This window comes from Erythrolamprus reginae, chromosome 7 (genome assembly GCF_031021105.1).
Source record: "Erythrolamprus reginae isolate rEryReg1 chromosome 7, rEryReg1.hap1, whole genome shotgun sequence".
Classification (NCBI taxonomy): Eukaryota; Metazoa; Chordata; class Lepidosauria; order Squamata; family Dipsadidae; genus Erythrolamprus; species Erythrolamprus reginae.
The window spans coordinates 77,216,423-77,234,674 of NC_091956.1; the positions used below are offsets into that span (position 1 = coordinate 77,216,423).

The 18,252-nt window shown below is 39.7% G+C and overlaps 1 protein-coding gene across 2 annotated transcripts in view; it reads right to left on the bottom strand.

The window, feature by feature from the left end:
* Window positions 1-318: 318 nt before the first annotated feature.
* SGMS2 (sphingomyelin synthase 2) overlaps window positions 319-18,252 on the bottom strand; it is a 54,078-nt gene continuing 36,144 nt past the window's right edge. For both annotated transcript variants that reach the window (XM_070757924.1, XM_070757925.1), the window contains exons 3-7: window positions 13,977-14,629; window positions 9,532-9,649; window positions 5,708-5,861; window positions 3,172-3,338; window positions 319-2,132 (exon numbers count right to left, since the gene is read on the bottom strand). In XM_070757924.1, the coding sequence (XP_070614025.1) occupies window positions 1,929-2,132; window positions 3,172-3,338; window positions 5,708-5,861; window positions 9,532-9,649; window positions 13,977-14,431 (1,098 nt within the window). In that variant the 5' untranslated portion in view covers window positions 14,432-14,629 and the 3' untranslated portion in view covers window positions 319-1,928. The remainder of the gene's footprint in view (window positions 2,133-3,171; window positions 3,339-5,707; window positions 5,862-9,531; window positions 9,650-13,976; window positions 14,630-18,252) is intronic.

An 18,252-nucleotide genomic window follows, 5' to 3' on the forward strand; every position in this document is an offset into this window, starting at 1 on the left:
AATTTTTTTAATGTCAATTTTTCTAATTGATTTCCTTGCTATATAATTATAAACTTCAAAATATTTAAAATATATACTAATGAAAGCAAATGTGAAAAGTGATTTTCTGAATATTGCCTTTATAAAAGCATATTATAATATAGAGAAAAACAATCTATTTGATTGCTTGAGTTGTAATTCTAGTAGCATTGTTTGGTTTTTGAGCAAAACTGAACAAAAGTAGTAGGCCATGTAAATTTTCGTGAGCATCAATAAATACTTCAGATTCATTAAGTTTATATCATAAAGAAAGACTTTGTTCAAACAAACAAGAAGATATCAGGTTGGCCATGTGACCATTTAATAATAAATAGTGTTAGGTAATAGTGAAACAAAATATTCAGTGGAAAAACTTTAGCATAACAACTCAAATGCCAAAGGAAAGCAAAAATGATATTCATCAGTAAAGGCATCGTATCTACCTCAATGTTTTAGTGAATGCAATTTTTTAAAAAAAACATTGAAAAAATATTTTCAAGACACCATTTAAATGACACTAAAAGCCAGGAAATATGAATTGCTGTTCTTCTTGATCTTAAATGATTATTTCAATTTGTTATTTTTTAATGCATTGTATTCATATGCATATGAATTTCAGTAACCATCACAACAGAATATTGACAATTCTAAGGCTACTTTGCGCAGAAGGCATTTTAATCCAGGAGAGGCTTTCATTAGCAGAGTGATAATTGTTGTTTCCCCCTTTTACCTATCACTCCCAAGCTGTTCTGAAGGGGAACTTAATCTGGGGGAAAGGTTTAAAAAAAGGCAGGAGGGAGGCACCAAAATCATTTATTTTCCTTTTCTGGTAATATAAAGTGCTCTTGTCAACAGATGGACATAGACTGGTTACAACCTCTTCAAAATTACGAGGTGCTTTTGAATGCTGAAAATTGTTATTAGACCACTATCTTTATTAAGTGATATATTATCTTTTCAATTGTCGTCTGAAGGATGATTGCAGACTCTCCGTATAATTAATCTATTGAGCATTAACTGCGAACGTTAATGTTCAAAAAATGCATCCAGTACACCTGCTGCAAAGTCATGCAAACTCATTGACCAATAGAAAATAAATAATCCTTTTGACATATGTACATTACTTTAACAATAAATTAGTTCACCTCTTCTCTTTTAGGACATTGAGGACATTAGTAGACATTATTTCTAGCTTACAGTATCATCAGGTAAAATAGGTTTTATTTCCGTATATAAAATTACCATATTAAAAAAAAAAAAAGTTAACAGAGGATAGCATGTACCGGTAGATACAGTGGTGGCATTATGGGGTCATAATGTAATTCATTCCCATAAAAGAATATAAAAGATCGCAATTTGTTCTGGTTTTACCGGTTATATGTAACAGGTCTTATATACGCACCAGGTGGATTTAATACCTCTGCCTGCCAATTTCTGTCACTCTCATCTTGAGAGACCAATTGTGCCTTTTACCTTTTTTTTTTGTTTTTTTGCTCATCAAACTCCAGAAATCTGAAGCTGGTATTTTGTTTCAGAGCTTCTGTGGGTGAATGATATTTAACTACAGATGGTGTGATGTGTACTTTGGCACCTCTTAATCTCATTAAGAGGCCAACATCCTGGCTCTTTTCCCCAGGAAGAATTATATTGGCACTGGAGTGTCATCAAATGCCAATGTCTACTAATACCGAAGAGTGGGATGGAGCTGTACAATATGACTATAAAAAAAAAAATACCAAGGCATAGCTATTGTTTTCTAATGGCTACAAAAGTCTTTTCTCAGATCCATTGCCCAGAGTCTGCTCCACTTCTTCAATAAACAATCTAGTCATCTCGACAGCTTTGGTTATAGCATGAGTGTTTTGGTAAAAAGGAAAAAATAATATGCATGTTTTTTGCCTTCATCTACTTCAGGTGGATTTTTCATTGTCCTCTCCCATTTTCTGCACACGGGAATATTTTTTGCAGGAAGACTTGAAACAACCAGGAGGCCATGTTATCGGCCAGGAGAAACTGCAAGGAATGGAGCCTTGTACATTCTTCTCAAAGAAATTGAAGACTGGATACCACCATGCTCGAGACAAAAAGTTAGTCTGTGATGATATTTTCAAGTTCTGTATTTAGAAAAAAAATTATTAAAATCATCGTTAGATTGCACTGAAAGCACAGTAACAGCCACCAGAAATACAGTGATACCTCATCTTACAAATGCCTCATCATACAGCTTTGCAAGATACAAACCCAGGGTTTAAGATTTTTTTGCCTCTGCTTACAACTATTTTCACCTTACAAACACGCCGCCGCTGCTGGGATGCCCTGCCTCTGGACTTCCTTTGCCAGCGAAGCACCCGTTTTTGCGCTGCTGGGATTCCCTTGAAGCTCCCCTCCATGGGAAACCCCACCTCCGGACTTCCATGTTTTTGTGATGCTGCAGGGGAATCCCAGCAGGGGAATCTAGCAGCGCAAAAACGTGTGCTTCGCTGGCAATGGAAGTCCAGAGGTGGGGTTTCCTATGGAGGGGAACCTCAGGGGAATCACAGCAGCACAAAAACCAACGCTTCAGCTGGCAAAAAGGGTGAATTTTGGGCTTGCACGCATTAATCGCTTTTCCATTGATTCGTATGGGAAATATTGTTTTGTCTTACAAACTTTTCACCTTAAGAACCTCGTCCCAGAACCAATTAAGTTTGTAAGACAAGGTATCACTGTATTATTTTCCTTAAACTGAAAACACTGTCACTGTATCATCTGTTTGGCTAAAGGTAGTTTAACACAATTAACTACTGTAATGTATGCTTTTCTCACCACTATTAGAACTGAACTACTGTGAATATATGCTTTTTCACCTACTATTAGAAATTGCATTTTTGTGTAAAATTTTAAGGTCTTGCTTTACTGAAAAAAGGACTACTTAGCCTTATTTGTATTGTTGCTTTCCTGTGAAGAGCTCAAAGAACTACTTCTCTGATGCTTGGCATATATGAGCAACTAAGCTTAGTTGTGACATGCTTAATTTCATATATGTGGCTTCTGATAATTACTTTATACACTTTGGCTTACGGTTGAACATATGCATACGGTTGAACATATGTATCTCAAGTCCAACATTTAAAATTCATTATAACACTTAAAGTTGGCACTGCTAATACTTACCTTTTCGTTAGCCATTGTGTGATACCACCAGAAGAGTCTAGTTGTGATAAAATAAGCAATGACAACATCTACAGTGTAATGCTCATGTCCTACCAGGATACAGATTATTCCAGCAACACTCATACACCAGCAAATCAAGTGATACCACCAAAAGTGACGAGGTGAATCTGTCAAAATAAATAAATCATATAAAATATGGGCAATCATATTTTACTCTGGGGACTATAGTTCAAAATTAGAGTTATATAGAAACATAGAAGACTGACGGCAGAAAAAGACCTCATGGTCCATCTAGTCTGCCCTTATACTATTTCCTGTATTTTATCTTAGGATGGATATATGTTTATCTCAGGCACGTTTAAATTCAGTTACTGTGGATTTATCTACCACGTCTGCTGGAAGTTTGTTCCAAGGATCTACTACTCTTTCAGTAAAATAATATTATATTCAAGAGTTTTGCTAGGTGACTGGAAGAGAAGGACAAATGGTGTTGCTATCTTCAACATTGGAAAAAGGAGACCTAAGTAATTATAAGCACAAGCAAGTATGTGTGTATATATATATATATACACACACACGCACACACTTCTAAACTAGATTATTAAGGAGAATGTTTTTGAGAATTTTATAAAGAATCCATTGCTTGGCAGCAGCCAGCATGGTTTTATTAAGAAAAACATGGTAAAACAAACTGAATTCCTTTTTTGATAGACTGACCAAACAGTTTAGCTAACCAGAGGAATGCCAATCATTAAATTCTACATGATTTCAGAAATGTAATAAACAAGGTCTTCCAGGAAAACCTAGTAGAAATGTCAGTGGATTAGCTAGATTCAGAGCTGGCAAACATATCTAATAGGTTTACATTAGTGAGTCAGTGTCAAGTGGTTTATTGCAGTCTTTTGTACCCATTCAAAACAGGCTACTGGATGATAAAATATATTTGAAATGACTCAAACACAGAGGTATAAAACCACTTTAAAGGCAGTATCAAGAGGACTATGACAAGTTGCAACAATAGATAGAAACCAGCAAGGTGAGTCCAGTAAATGATTAGGAAAAAACAAAGGTGTCGAGGCTAGGGTGGAAAAGATTACATTTGACAGTGGTATGCATGAAAAAGATCTAGGTGGACCACATGCCAAACATGAGTCAACCTAGGATGTGATGCAATTGTAAAAAAAAAAAGTGGAAGGGGATGGAATGGAATCCTAGCATTATCATTAGAAGTATGAGATCAAGCTAACAAGAAGTCATTTTTCTTTCTAACCTGTATTGGTCAGATTGTACTTAGAGAATATTGCATCTACTTTGGGCACCACAGTTTAGAGGACATTGACACTGAAACAAAAAGCAATATTCTATAAATTCTATAACCTATAAAGCCCTTCATGGCATCGGACCAGAATATCTCCGGGACCGCCTTCTGCCGCATGAATCCCAGCGACTGGTTAGGTCCCACAGAGTTGGCCTTCTCCGGGTCCCGTCAACTAAACAATGTTGTTTGGCGGGACCCATGAGAAGAGCCTTCTCTGTGGCGGCCCCGACCCTCTGGAACCAGCTCCCCCCAAATATCAGAGTTGCCCCCACCCTCCTTGCCTTTCGCAAGCTCCTTAAAACCCACCTCTGTCGTCAGGCATGGAAGATTTGAAATTTTCCCTTCCCCCTAGGCTTATAGAATTTATACATGGTATGCTTGTATGCATGATTGGCTCTTTAAATTGGGGGTTTTTATATTATTTTTAATATTAGATTTGTTCACATTGTCTTTTTTATTGTTGTTAGCCGCCCCGAGTCTTCAGAGAGGGGCGGCATGCAAATATAATAAATACAAATACAAAATACAAATTAAGATGATGAGGGCCTTGGAATGAAAAACTTATGAGGAATGATTAAAAGCTACACATACATTCAACCTAGAGAACAGAAGACTATGGTGATATGATTTTTAATTCTTAGTGTTTTCCTACATAAACTCCTTAAAACCCACCTCTGTCGTCAAGCATGGGGGAACTAAAACATCTCCCCCCTTGCCCATGTTGTTTTGCCGTTTGATTGATTGACTGTGTGCCTGTTTTTTTGTTTTTGTTTTATATATATATATATATATTGGGATTGTTTTATGAATTTTTTAATTTAAAATTGTAATTAGATTGGTGGGAATTGGATTTGTTACTATGTACTGTTTTTATTCTTGTTGTGAGCCGCCCCGAGTTTGCGGAGAGGGGCGGCATATAAATCCAATAAATCTAATCTAATCTAATCTACAATTGGCATTGTCTGCTTTTTCCCAGATCAGCTAAGTTTTCATTCACTGGTTGCATGAGGAATTGACTGACCCGCTTATTGCCTAAGCCCAACATCATGGACTGAGAATGACTGGCCCAAAGCCAGTCATTCAAACTAGTCATAGTCAATAGACTTTTAAATGGAGAATGCAACTCACAATGTTCTGGTTTCTAGCCTGGCGCTGGCATTAAACATTTTTGTGAAAATATTTTTATTTTTGGAAAAAAATGCAAATACGGAAACTTACATTCTTTGATAAATAGGTAAGTGAGTGTTAAGACTACAGTGTGTCCACTGAATAGAAAATCTCCACATAAGATATGTGAGCCCGTTATAGAGAGGCCACCTCCAGAAATTAGTTGTAGAATTCGCTGAACTTTAGCTTGAGAATCACCATTTAGCTAGAATTAATTTAAAAGAGAGAGAGAATCGTCACATTAAAGGGGACCTTTGACAAGATAAGCATTTCAACACAAACAAAAACAATAAAATGCGTAAAATACACAAAATAATTTATAACACTTTATAGTATTGATATGAAAATCAACAAGTTATTTCTATTTCTATTTATTTATTTCAGTTTTAGCTTCAACCACAACAACACAAGAGCACACAACAGATTTAAACTTAATATTAACCGCTCCAAACTTGACTGTAAAAAATATGACTTCAGTAACCGAGTTGTCGAAGCGTGGAACTCATTACCGGACTCCATAGTGTCATCCCCAAATCCCCAACACTTTACCCTTAGATTATCTACGGTTGACCTATCCAGATTCCTAAGAGGTCAGTAAGGGGCGAGTACAAGTGCACTAGAGTGCCTTCCGTCCCCTGCCCTATTGCTCTCCTATATCTCCTATACCTTTCTTCGATTCCTATATCTCTTCTTCTATTCTTTCATTGATACGTTCTATTACTATATCTTCTTTTCTATTATTTCTTAGATATATTTTACTATGAGTATCTGTATCTCCTCTATAACCTTCATCATGTATTTTACTATGTGTATATAGATATGTACCCACTAAACCCTCTTTGTGTATTGGACAAAATAAATAAATAAAAATAAATAACTCTGAATACATGAAATGGATGCAAATAAAAATATTAGGACAGGGATGGTAGGCAAACTCGTGCGCTTATGCACACCCCTTAAAGACCTGGTAAGAATGGGGTGAGGTCAGCAGTAATAGTCTAAGGCAGGGGCGGGCTACTGCCTGGATTAGGGTAGCGAAAATGGATCTCCATCCCAGAGCACCCAATTTCCATTGAAAGATGTTGAAAGAAAATGCAGGGCGTCCTGCATAAGCCACGGCCATAGTGTGGTAGTAAAAATTTTGGTAGCCCTTCACTGGTCTAAGGGTAACGTTTTGGGGTTTGGGGAAAACCCCCCAGAGTCAGGTAGTACATTTAGTGCAATTAAAAGCCAATGGAGCATCATTAATTATACGAAGCAAACCATTTGCATCCTTGGCAGACAAGTTTCAATCTGGGATACAGTGTAGAAACTGTACTGGCCATAATATGGATGATCTTTGGAGAAGCTGGGTTTGTGGAAAAGCAACCTTCCTGGGACTCTTAAAGGCCTTCAGTCCATAGCATCCTTCTCTGGTGGGCTGGAATAAGGGGAGACACTGCTCCTTTCTAAAGATCAATTCCAGTTTGTAGAGAAGGGGAAATCTATTTACAAGTTAGACCTTTAATTTGTGGACTGCCTCAGAATTCTCTTTTCACTCCAGTTCTCATTAATAATTGCATAAAATTGCCGAGGGAGGCCATCAGTAGAGATTAATCTTGGTGTCACGAGTAGGATGATAATACCCAGTTAGGCATCTCAATTCTGGGATGCATCAGCAAGTATGGAAATTCTGACCCAAATGTGCTTGTCAGAATAACTTTATCAGCCTGCTGATCCCTGTTGTACATACTCCTGGTCAGTTGGAGGATGATGAAGATATTGAGGACTTGGATTCAGATAGTGTTTATGAATTAGTGGGGGGCCCTGGGTTACAGGTAGTAGAAGAGGTGGTGGGCCAGCCACAGGATGGGGCTATGAGTTCAGGATCTAGCGAGGGAGAATCAGACGCTCGCTGGGTTAACCCTAAATTCAGAAGGGCCCAAAAACGTAGAGAACAGGTGTCTGGAAGAAGATATTAAGGAGGGGAATGGGTTAAATACTGTAGTGATGTATTTGGCACGTCAGGGGGTCAGTGGGGAAGAAGGGTGGAGTTTCAACGTTGCCAAAGAGAAAAAATGGAGGTTTTTCTCTGCCGCTCCCAAGTAAGCAAAAGTATTCTGTGTTGATTAACAGTCAGGGCTGCTGTTTTAGAAATCATGCTGTTAGGAAAATAAATCTTGTTAAGTGGAGAGGGAGAAGGAATGTGAGAAATGCAGTTAAGGGAGATAATGGACCAAGAGATAAGTGCCGGTATGAAATGTGTTTAAATTCCAGAAGAGCAGAGAAATAAATGGAGTTTCTTTATTCATGAAATAATGCATTTAATAAGAGTTATTTGTAATTGCTAAATTTCTACCAGAAACCAGAACAATCCCAAAGAAATACTATTTTTTCACTATGAACTGGGTTTTCGTTCCCTGTTCAGAAGTAATTCATAATTTGGCGCTCCTCTTAATTCAGAGTTTATCTCTCACTAAACAGAAGGCACGCCCTAGTCATTTGCTATTCGAAATACTGTAATGACCTGCCCCTGAAGAACATTTACTGTAGAAGCTGTATCTGGTACACAAAATGACATCCTAAACTGTGATGGGGTTTTCCCGATATATCTGAGTGACTCTGCTGCTTCAGGAACTGTACTGGTTCACAATTAGCTTTCACATGTTAATGATATCTATGAAACTTTAAGGTGTTACATGGCTCTGACCCTAGTTATCTAAGACTGCCTTCTCCTATATTCATTTGTCAATGGGACCAAACCTAATACGGTTAACTCCCTCCTGATTATTATCTTTATGAAACTGCCATTTGAGAAGGCCTTGGAAGCAGGCAGATAGCTTTTCCCCTTTCCTTGAAACTTACTCCAAGTGGATATTTGAAGGCCTCACCTTCCCTCCTGAGCTGTTAAAATGTATTTTCTCCATCCTGTACAGGTGGAGGGGATGCTTTAATTGGAACTGGGATTTGGGAGCACGCGGCTTTTCCTTTCTCAATTTTTAATTAATTAATTTTATCTATTTATTATTTAGATTTGTATGCCGCCCCTCTCCGCAGACTCGGGGCGGCTCACAACAAGATACAACAGTTCAACAAATCCAAATATAATTTAAAATATTTTAAAAAGAACCCCATTTTTACTAACAAACACACATACAAACATACCATGCATAAATTGTACATGCCCGGGGGAGGTGTTTCAGTTCCCCCATGCCTGACGACAAAGGGGTTTTAAGGTTTTAAGGAGTTTACGGAAGGCAGGGAGAGTAGGGGCAGTTCTAATCTCTGGGGGGAGTTGGTTCCAGAGAGTCGGGGCCGCCACAGAGAAGGCTCTTCCCCTGGGGCCCGCCAACCGACATTGTTTAGTTGACGGGACCCAGAGAAGGCCCACTCTGTGGGACCTAATCGGTCGCTGGGATTCGTGCGGCAGAAGGCGGTCTCGGAGATATTCTGGTCCAATGCCATGAAGGGCTTTAAAGGTCATAACCAACACTTTGAATTGTGACCGGAAATTGATCGGCAGCCAATACAGACTGCGGAGTGATGGTGAAATATGGGCATACCTACGTAAGCCCATGACTGCTCTCGCAGCTGCATTCTGCACGATCTGAAGTTTCCGAACACTTTTCAAAGGTAGCCCCATGTAGAGAACATTACAGTAGTCGAACCTTGAGGTGATGAGGGCATGAGTGACTGTGAGCAATGAGTCCCGGTCCAGATAGGGCCTCAACTGGTGCACCAGGCAAACCTGGGCAAACGCCATTTTGCCATTTTTAAAAAAAATGTATATGGAAGTATCAGGTCTTTCCTGAAAGACTTCAAGATTGGGAAGCATACAAATGGAATAGCATAAGGATATCTATGAAACTATTACAACTACATGCTAATATATTTACCTTTGGAGCACACTTAAAATGCATTCCAGGTACAGGTAGAGTGGTGACATACATGGTAATGCACCGATAGAGGTACAAAGTTCCCATTATAAAAAAGAACCTTCGTCCTACTATTGATCTGAAATATAAACACAAACATATTGAGGTAAGACTTCTTGAGGCATAAAGGTAGCAGTATTCCACACACATTCCTATGAAAAAAGGTAGTTACAGTGTCAGTTATAGCACAGTGGAATAAAATGGATACAAAATAGGAAGAACCACTGCCTGCTCCAAAGTTACATTTTGATTATACAGTGTTCCCTCGCTTTTCGTGGGGGATGCGTTCCAAGACCGTCCGCGAAAGTTGAATTTCCGCGAAGTAGAGATGCGGAAGTAAATACACTATTTTTGGCTATGAACAGTATCCCAAGCCTTCCCTTAACACTTTAAACCCCCAAACTGCAATTTCTCATTCCCTTAGCAACCATTTAGATTATTACTCACCATGTTTATTTATTAAAGTTTATTAAAAAAATATTTATTAAAGGTGGACAAAAGTTTGGCGATGGGGTATAGGGGAAAAAACAGCAAAGTAATTTTTAGATTTATGGTCTTTATTGCATCATGCAGTCTAACATTCATAACAAATCATCTGTTCACTGATAAAACAATACAGCATAATATACATACAAAAATATATGTACATCCACACATCCAAACAACATATCTCAAATTACCCTACAAACATTTCTTATATATCTACACATAAAGGCCAACAAACATCCAATAACCATTCCACTTATATTGCTCTTCTGGTGTGGTGGCACAGTGGTTAGAATACTGTATTGGAGGCTAACTCAACTCACTACCAGGAGTTTGATTCTGAGCAGTTCAAAGTTCTCAAGCTTCCATCCTTTTGACGTCAGTAGAATGAGGACCCACATTGTTGGGGGTAATATGCTGACTCTGTAAACTAGTGTATTTTTCAGAGTATAAGGTGCACCTGTCCCCCCCAAAAGAGGCTGACAATTTGGCTGTGTCTTATACTTAGAAACATAGAAACATAGAAGTCTGACGGCAGAAAAAGACCTCATGGTCCATCTAGTCTGCCCTTATACTATTTTCTGTATTTTATCTTAGGATGGATATATGTTTATCCCAGGCATGTTTAAATTCAGTTACTGTGGATTTACCAACCACGTCTGCTGGAAGTTTGTTCCAAGGATCTACTACTCTTTCAGTAAAATAATATTTTCTCATGTTGCTTTTGATCTTTCCCCCAACTAACTTCAGATTGTGTCCCCTTGTTCTTGTGTTCACTTTCCTATTAAAAACACTTCCCTCCTGAACCTTATTTAACCCTTTAATATATTTAAATGTTTCGATCATGTCCCCCCTTTTCCTTCTGTCCTCCAGACTATACAGATTGAGTTCATTAAGTCTTTCCTGATATGTTTTATGCTTAAAACCTTCCACCATTCTTGTAGCCCGTCTTTGGACCCGTTCAATTTTGTCAATATCTTTTTGTAGGTGAGGTCTCCAGAACTGAACACAGTATTCCAAATGTGGTCTCACCAGCATTCTATATAGCGGGATCATAATCTCCCTCTTCCTGCTTGTTATACCTCTAGCTATGCAGCCAAGCATCCTACTTGCTTTCCCTACCGCCTGACTGCACTGTTCACCCATTTTGAGACTGTCAGAAATCATTACCCCTAAATCCTTTTCTTTTGAAGTATTTGCTAACACAGAACTGCCAATACAATACTCAGACTGAGGATTCCTTTTCCCCAAGTGCATTATTTTACATTTGGAAACATTAAACTGCAGTTTCCATTGCTTTGACCATTTATCTAGTAAAGCTAAATCATTTACCATATTACAGACCCCTCCAGGAATATCAACCATATTGCACACTTTAGAGTCATCGGCAAATAGGCAAACTTTCCCTACCAAACCTTCCCCTATGTCACTCACAAACATATTAAAAAGAATAGGACCCAGAACAGACCCTTGTGGCACACCGCTTGTAACCTGACTCTGCTCAGAATACTCGCCATTAACAATAACTCTCTAAATGTAGCTTTTTTTGAAGCCCTTTTGTAGGCTTGTTTTCATCATTGCTATTCCTCTGGAAAAGGTTTTTTCAGCCCTAACAAGGTGCTAACTATCTTCCCAGCTTGCAGGAGTTTTTCATTGCTACTCCCTCCAAAGACATTTTTTTTTCCAGCCCTAACTAAGATCGAAACATTTAAATATATTAAAGGTTTAAATAAGGTCCAGGAGGGAAGTGTTTTTAATAGGAAAGTGAACACAAGAACAAGGGGACACAATCTGAAGTTAGTTGGGGGAAAGATCAAAAGCAACATGAGAAAATATTATTTTACTGAAAGAGTAGTAGATGCTTGGAACAAACTTCCAGCAGACATGGTAGATAAATCCACAGTAACTGAATTTAAACATGCCTGGGATAAACATATATCCATTGTTAGATAAAATACAGAAAATAGTATAAGGGCAGACTAGATGGACCATGAGGTCTTTTTCTGCCGTCAGACTTCTATGTTTCTATGTTATACTCCGAAAAATACAGTACTTCGAGAGGGATGTATACTATGAAGTGTTATGTAAGTCGAAGTGCTATTGCTATGGATATCAGCAATCAACATTCATTCCATACTCATGCAAAGCATTCAGTACTTCAAGCCTACTCATATTATTATATGCTTTCCCTAAATAAACAAACCTAGGAAAAACCCTTTCACATGTACATATTACTCAATGAATAACTTGAGAGCAAATATTGTTGCGTATATCTTCCTGCCACAAAGCCATATTATATTTGTCAAATGTTATTGTTACCCCTTGTAACTCAATCAAAACATTTCCAAAGTCTTAAAAAAATTCTTTTTTGCATTTATTCTTACTTTGTACAAGGAGAAAAGTAATGGCATTCTTCCAGTGATGGGCTACCAAAATTTTTACTACCACACCGTGGGCGTGGCTGATGCATTTTGTTTCAACATCTTTCAGTGCAAATTGGGTGCTCTGGGGTTGAGCTCCAAATTTTGCTACTGGAACTGCGTTCCTGACCGTTCCCGTAGGAGCCCATCACTGCATTCTTCCCATCATCAAACATTGATGCAGTTTTCATGTGTGATAAACAACTGACACAGTCATTCTTTAAGCAAATCACACCCACATTTTAATATTGTTCCAGTTATAGCATGTGCCCAGAGTTATTGAAATTCAGGTGGCATCATCATTTCCACCATCATTGTATTTATATCTACATGTTCACAACCGCCATTTTCAACATACTCCGAGGTTTTAGGATATACAGTGATCCCTCGAGTATCGCGAGGGTTACGTTCCAAGACCCCTCGCGATAATCGATTTTTCGCGATATAGTGGTGCGGAAGTAAAAACACCATCTGCGCATGCGCACCCTGTTTCCATGGCCGCGCATGCGCAGATGGTGGAGTTTGCGTGGGCGGCGGGGAAGACCCAGGGAAGGTTTCTTCGGCCGCCCAGCAGCTGATCTGCTCGGCAGCGCGGCAGCAGCGAGGAGCCGAAGATCGGGGTTTCCCCGCCGCCCACGCAAAGGGGAAACCCCGATCTTCGGCTCCTCGCTGCTGCCCCGCTGCCGAGCAGATCAGCTGCTGGGCGGCCGAAGAAACCTTCCCTGGGTCTTCCCCGTCGCCCACGCAAAGGGGAAACCCCGATCTTCGGCTCCTCGCTGCTGCCCCGCTGCCGAGCAGATCAGCTGCTGGGCGGCCGAAGAAACCTTCCCTGGGTCTTCCCCGCCGCCCACGCAAAGGGGAAACCCTGATCTTCGGCTCCTCACTGCTGCCCGCCCGCCCGCCCACCGCTCGAGAGCAAGAGGGGGAGAGATAGAGAAAGAGAGAGAAGGAAAGAAAGAGATGAGAGAGGGAGGAAGAGAGTGTGAGAGAGGAAGAAGCAAGATAGAGAAAGAGAGAGAGAAAGAAAGATGAGAAAGGAAGAGAGTGACGTCATCGGGTGGGAAAAACCGCGGTATAGCAAAAAAACCGTGGAGTATTTTTTAATTAATATTTTTTGAAAAATCGCGATATAGCGTTTCGCGAAGATCGAGATCGCGAAAATCGAGGGATCACTGTACTATCCAGCATTCCACCAATACAAGCAAACCCCAATTTTACCCAAATCTGTTAACCTTATTCTGTGCAAATTACAATTCATAATCTACAAATTACCTAGCCAATTAGCATATATTGTCCACATCTCTCCAACTGAAAGGTATTTGCTATATCCTGACATTCAGAATGCAGATTCTTTATTTCTATGGTTGCATTATTGCAATTGTAGAAATCTTTATTAGCATCTTGATTTTTACACACCTGTAGATCATGGTATACAGTGCATTTAAAAATATCTAAAGTTTTCAGCAATAAGAAAAGTAAAAGCAAAAAAAATCTACTTACTTGTATTTAAGAAACAGCCATTGGATTATCCATACTCCAACAAGGATAATTCCATTTATTTCTGATACAGAAAAAGCCCATTCCACACGATCAATATAATCAAAAAATTTGTCTGGCAAGGGAGGGCTGAGCTCCTTGGGAGGTACCCTCTCATGTACCACTGTTATCATGACAGTTGTTAAAACTAAATTGAAGAGAGCATATACAAAGGCGATGCCCGTTTTCCACCATTCCAAAGGGAACTTGTTTCTAGAGTCAGTGGGCATGGGAATTTGTATGTATTCTGGATAAGTTTTAGCACCTTTTCGCAAACCATTGGATAAACTCTTTGGTTTGTTGCTGCCATTCTTGTTTTCTTCACTAACAGTCAGAGCAGGTCGAGCATAACCATTGGAAGCTTCACTGGTCTGGCCTTCCATATGTTCTTCAAGCTTTGCTGTCTCTATGGTATCCATCAGGTTTAATATGTGTGATTAATGGATTCTAGTTTGATTTCCAAAAGTATCATCCAGTTCTTTTTTTTAAAGTCTTCCTCATCCACTTTCATCCACTTTTATTCTTTTAACAAAGCATACGGAAAACGTAGGTCCCACTTTGAGCTACAGCTTTGGTTCTTCGGTAGATTTTTCTTTTAAGGATCGTCAACATGCTACCTGAAATTACATTGAGCATACAATAATTAACACTATTAGACATTCATTCATTCATTCATTCATTCATTCATTCATTCATTCATTTATTGGATTTGTATGACGCCCCTCTCCGTAGACTCGGGGCGGGTAACAACAATGATAAAAACAACATGTAACAATCCAATCCAATACTAAAATAACTAAAAAAAACCTTATTATAAAAAACCAAACATACATACAGACATACCATGCGTAAATTGTAAAGGCCTAGGGGGAAAGAATATCTCAGTTGCCCCATGCCTGACGGCAGAGGTGGGTTTTAAGAAGCTTACGAAAGGTGAGGAGGGTGGGGGCAATTCTAATCTCTGGGGGGAGTTGGTTCCAAAGGGCCGGGGCCGCCACAGAGAAGGCTCTTCCCCTGGGTCCCGCCAAACAACATTGTTTAGTTGACGGGACCCAGAGAAGACCAACTCTGTGGGACCTAACTGGTCGCTGGGGTTCGTGCAGCAGAAGACGGTCCCTGAGATAATCTGGTCCGGTGCCATGAAGGGCTTTATAGGTCATAACCAACACTTTGAATTGTGACCGGAAACTGATCGGCAGCCAATGCAGACTGCGGAGTGTTGGTGTAACATGGGCATATTTGGGAAAGCCCATGACTGCTCTCGCAGCTGCATTCTGCACGATCTGAAGTTTCCGAACACTTTTCAAAGGTAGCCCCATGTAGAGAGCATTGCAGTAGTCTAACCTCGAGGTGATGAGGGCATGAGTGACTGTGAGCAGTGACTCCCGGTCCAAATAGGGCCGCAACTGGTGCACCAGGCGAACCTGGGCAAATGCCCCCCTCGCCACAGCTGAAAGATGTTTCTCTAATGTGAGCTGTGGATTGAAGAGGACGCCCAAGTTGCGGACCCTCTCTGAGGTGGTCAATGACTCCCCCCCCCCAGGGTGATGGACGGACAGATAGAATTGTCCTTGGGAGGCAAAACCCACAGCCACTCCGTCTTATCAGGGTTGAGTTTGAGTCTGTTGACACCCATCCAGACCCCAACAGCCTCCAGGCACCGGCACATCACTTCCACTGCTTCGCTGACTGGACAAGGGGTGGAGATGTAGAGCTGGGTATCATCTGCATACTGATGATACCCCACCCCATACATATGCACACATATAATTTTGCACTATAAAAGATATATAATAGAAAAGAAATATAATAAAAAGAACAGGGAATCTACAGGCACATATCAACAAAATACAGTGGTATCTCTACTTTAGAACTTAATTCGTTCCGTGACCAGGTTCTTAAGTAGAAAAGTTTGTAAGTAGAAGCAATTTTTCCCATAGGAATCAATGTAAAAGCAAATACTGTGTGCAAACCTATTAGGAAAGAAATAAAAGCTCGGAATTTGAGTGGGAATTTGCCAAAAATCAGTGGGTTCATACCGATACGGCTCTACCCCGTTACCACTATTAGGTAAAAAGAAATGCCCAAACGGGCAAACTAGAAGTGTGTTTTTCCAAACTTCTGGTTTGTCTGTTGGGGATTTTTTTGCCTCCAAAGGAAGCTTTCCTGAAGCATCCGGAGGAGGAAACGGCCTTTCCAAAGGCCAAAAATCAGCTGGCCAGCGCATGCATGCACGCTGGAATTGAAACATAGAAAAGTTTTGAGTGCCTCCGCGTGCCCAGGTTCACCATCACAGCTATAAGAGAACTTGAACTCATTCTTTGGCCCAAAAACTATCAATTCCTTCTGCTTTATCATTAGAAATACCAGTCAGCTCTTGTACACTTGCATTAGAATTGAACAAACAAAGGGGGGGGGGGGGAACTTTAGACAAACAAAAGTCATCAACTGCCATTTGTTGTTATTCTGTGGAATACCAAAAAGGGTTGTTTTTAAAAACAGGAGATGTATAGATTTGCATTTTCTTATATGCTGAAATAATGTGTTTGTATAAATGGAAAACATGTGAGTGACATAGGGGAAGGTTTGGTAGGGAAGGTTTGCCTATTTGCCGATGACTCTAAAGTGTGCAATAGGGTTGATATTCCTGGAGGCGTCTGTAATATGGTAAATGATTTAGCTTTACTAGATAAATGGTCAAAGCAATGGAAACTGCAGTTTAATGTTTCCAAATGTAAAATAATGCACTTGGGGAAAAGGAATCCTCAATCTGAGTATTGTATTGGCAGTTCTGTGTTAGCAAATACTTCAGAAGAAAAGGATTTAGGGGTAGTGATTTCTGACAGTCTCAAAATGGGTGAGCAGTGCAGTCAGGCGGTAGGGAAAGCAAGTAGGATGCTTGGCTGCATAGCTAGAGGTATAACAAGCAGGAAGAGGGAGATTGTGATCCCGCTTTATAGAGCACTGGTGAGACCCCATTTGGAATACTGTGTTCAGTTCTGGAGACCTCACCTACAAAAAGATATTGACAAAATTGAACGGGTCCAAAGACGGGCTACAAGAATGGTGGAAGGTCTTAAGCATAAAACGTATCAGGAAAGACTTAATGAACTCCATCTGTATAGTCTGGAGGACAGAAGGAAAAGGGGGGACATGATCGAAACATTTAAATATATTAAAGGGTTAAATAAGGTTCAGGAGGGAAGTGTTTTTAATAGGAAAGTGAACACAAGAACAAGGGGACACAATCTGAAGTTAGTTGGGGGAAAGATCAAAAGCAACATGAGAAAATATTATTTTACTGAAAGAGTAGTAGATCCTTGGAACAAACTTCCAGCAGACGTGGTAGATAAATCCACAGTAACTGAATTTAAACATGCCTGGGATAAACATATATCCATCCTAAGATAAAATACAGAAAATAGTATAAGGGCAGACTAGATGGACCATGAGGTCTTTTTCTGCCGTCAGACTTCTATGTTTCTATGTTTCTATGGCATATGGAACTTTTACAACGTTCCTTGCCACATTTACTATGTATTAAATATCCCCCATTAAACTTGTTTGAAGAATATTCCAGCCTTCATTATCACTACATGGGGAGGGGGGGGGAGCACAGAACTACTATGAGCAATCTATGGTGAACAAGCAATAAAAGGAATATTTTATTGATCTGAATATTTTATTGATCTGAATGTTCTAGTCACTAAACTCCTAAAACTCAAATCCTATGGCACGATGTGTATGATCATATGCTGCAACGTCCTACCGGTCAATGACTACTTCAGCTTCAACCGCAACAACACAAGAGCACGCAACAGATTCAAACTTAATACGAACCGCTCCAAACTTGACTGTAAAAAATATGATTTCAACAGTCGAGTTATCGAAGCGTGGAACTCATTGCTGGACTCAATTGTGTCAACCCCTAACCCCCAACCTTTTTCCCTTAGACTCTCCACGATTGACCTCTCCAGGTTCCTAAGAGGCCAGTAAGGGGCGTACCTAAGTGCACTGGTGTGCCTTTCGTCCCTTGTCCAATTGTCTTTCCTTTCTTTCACTTATCATACATATTTTATTTCTTTCATATATCCTCTCCTCTAAGTTCACTTTATCCTTATATATATTGCTACATGTCTATTTTTCTTCCTATGCATTTGTGTATTGGACAAATGAATAAATAAATGAAAATAAATAAATAAACTATGGCTGTCATGCTGAAGCCATTTTAGTTGGGGGC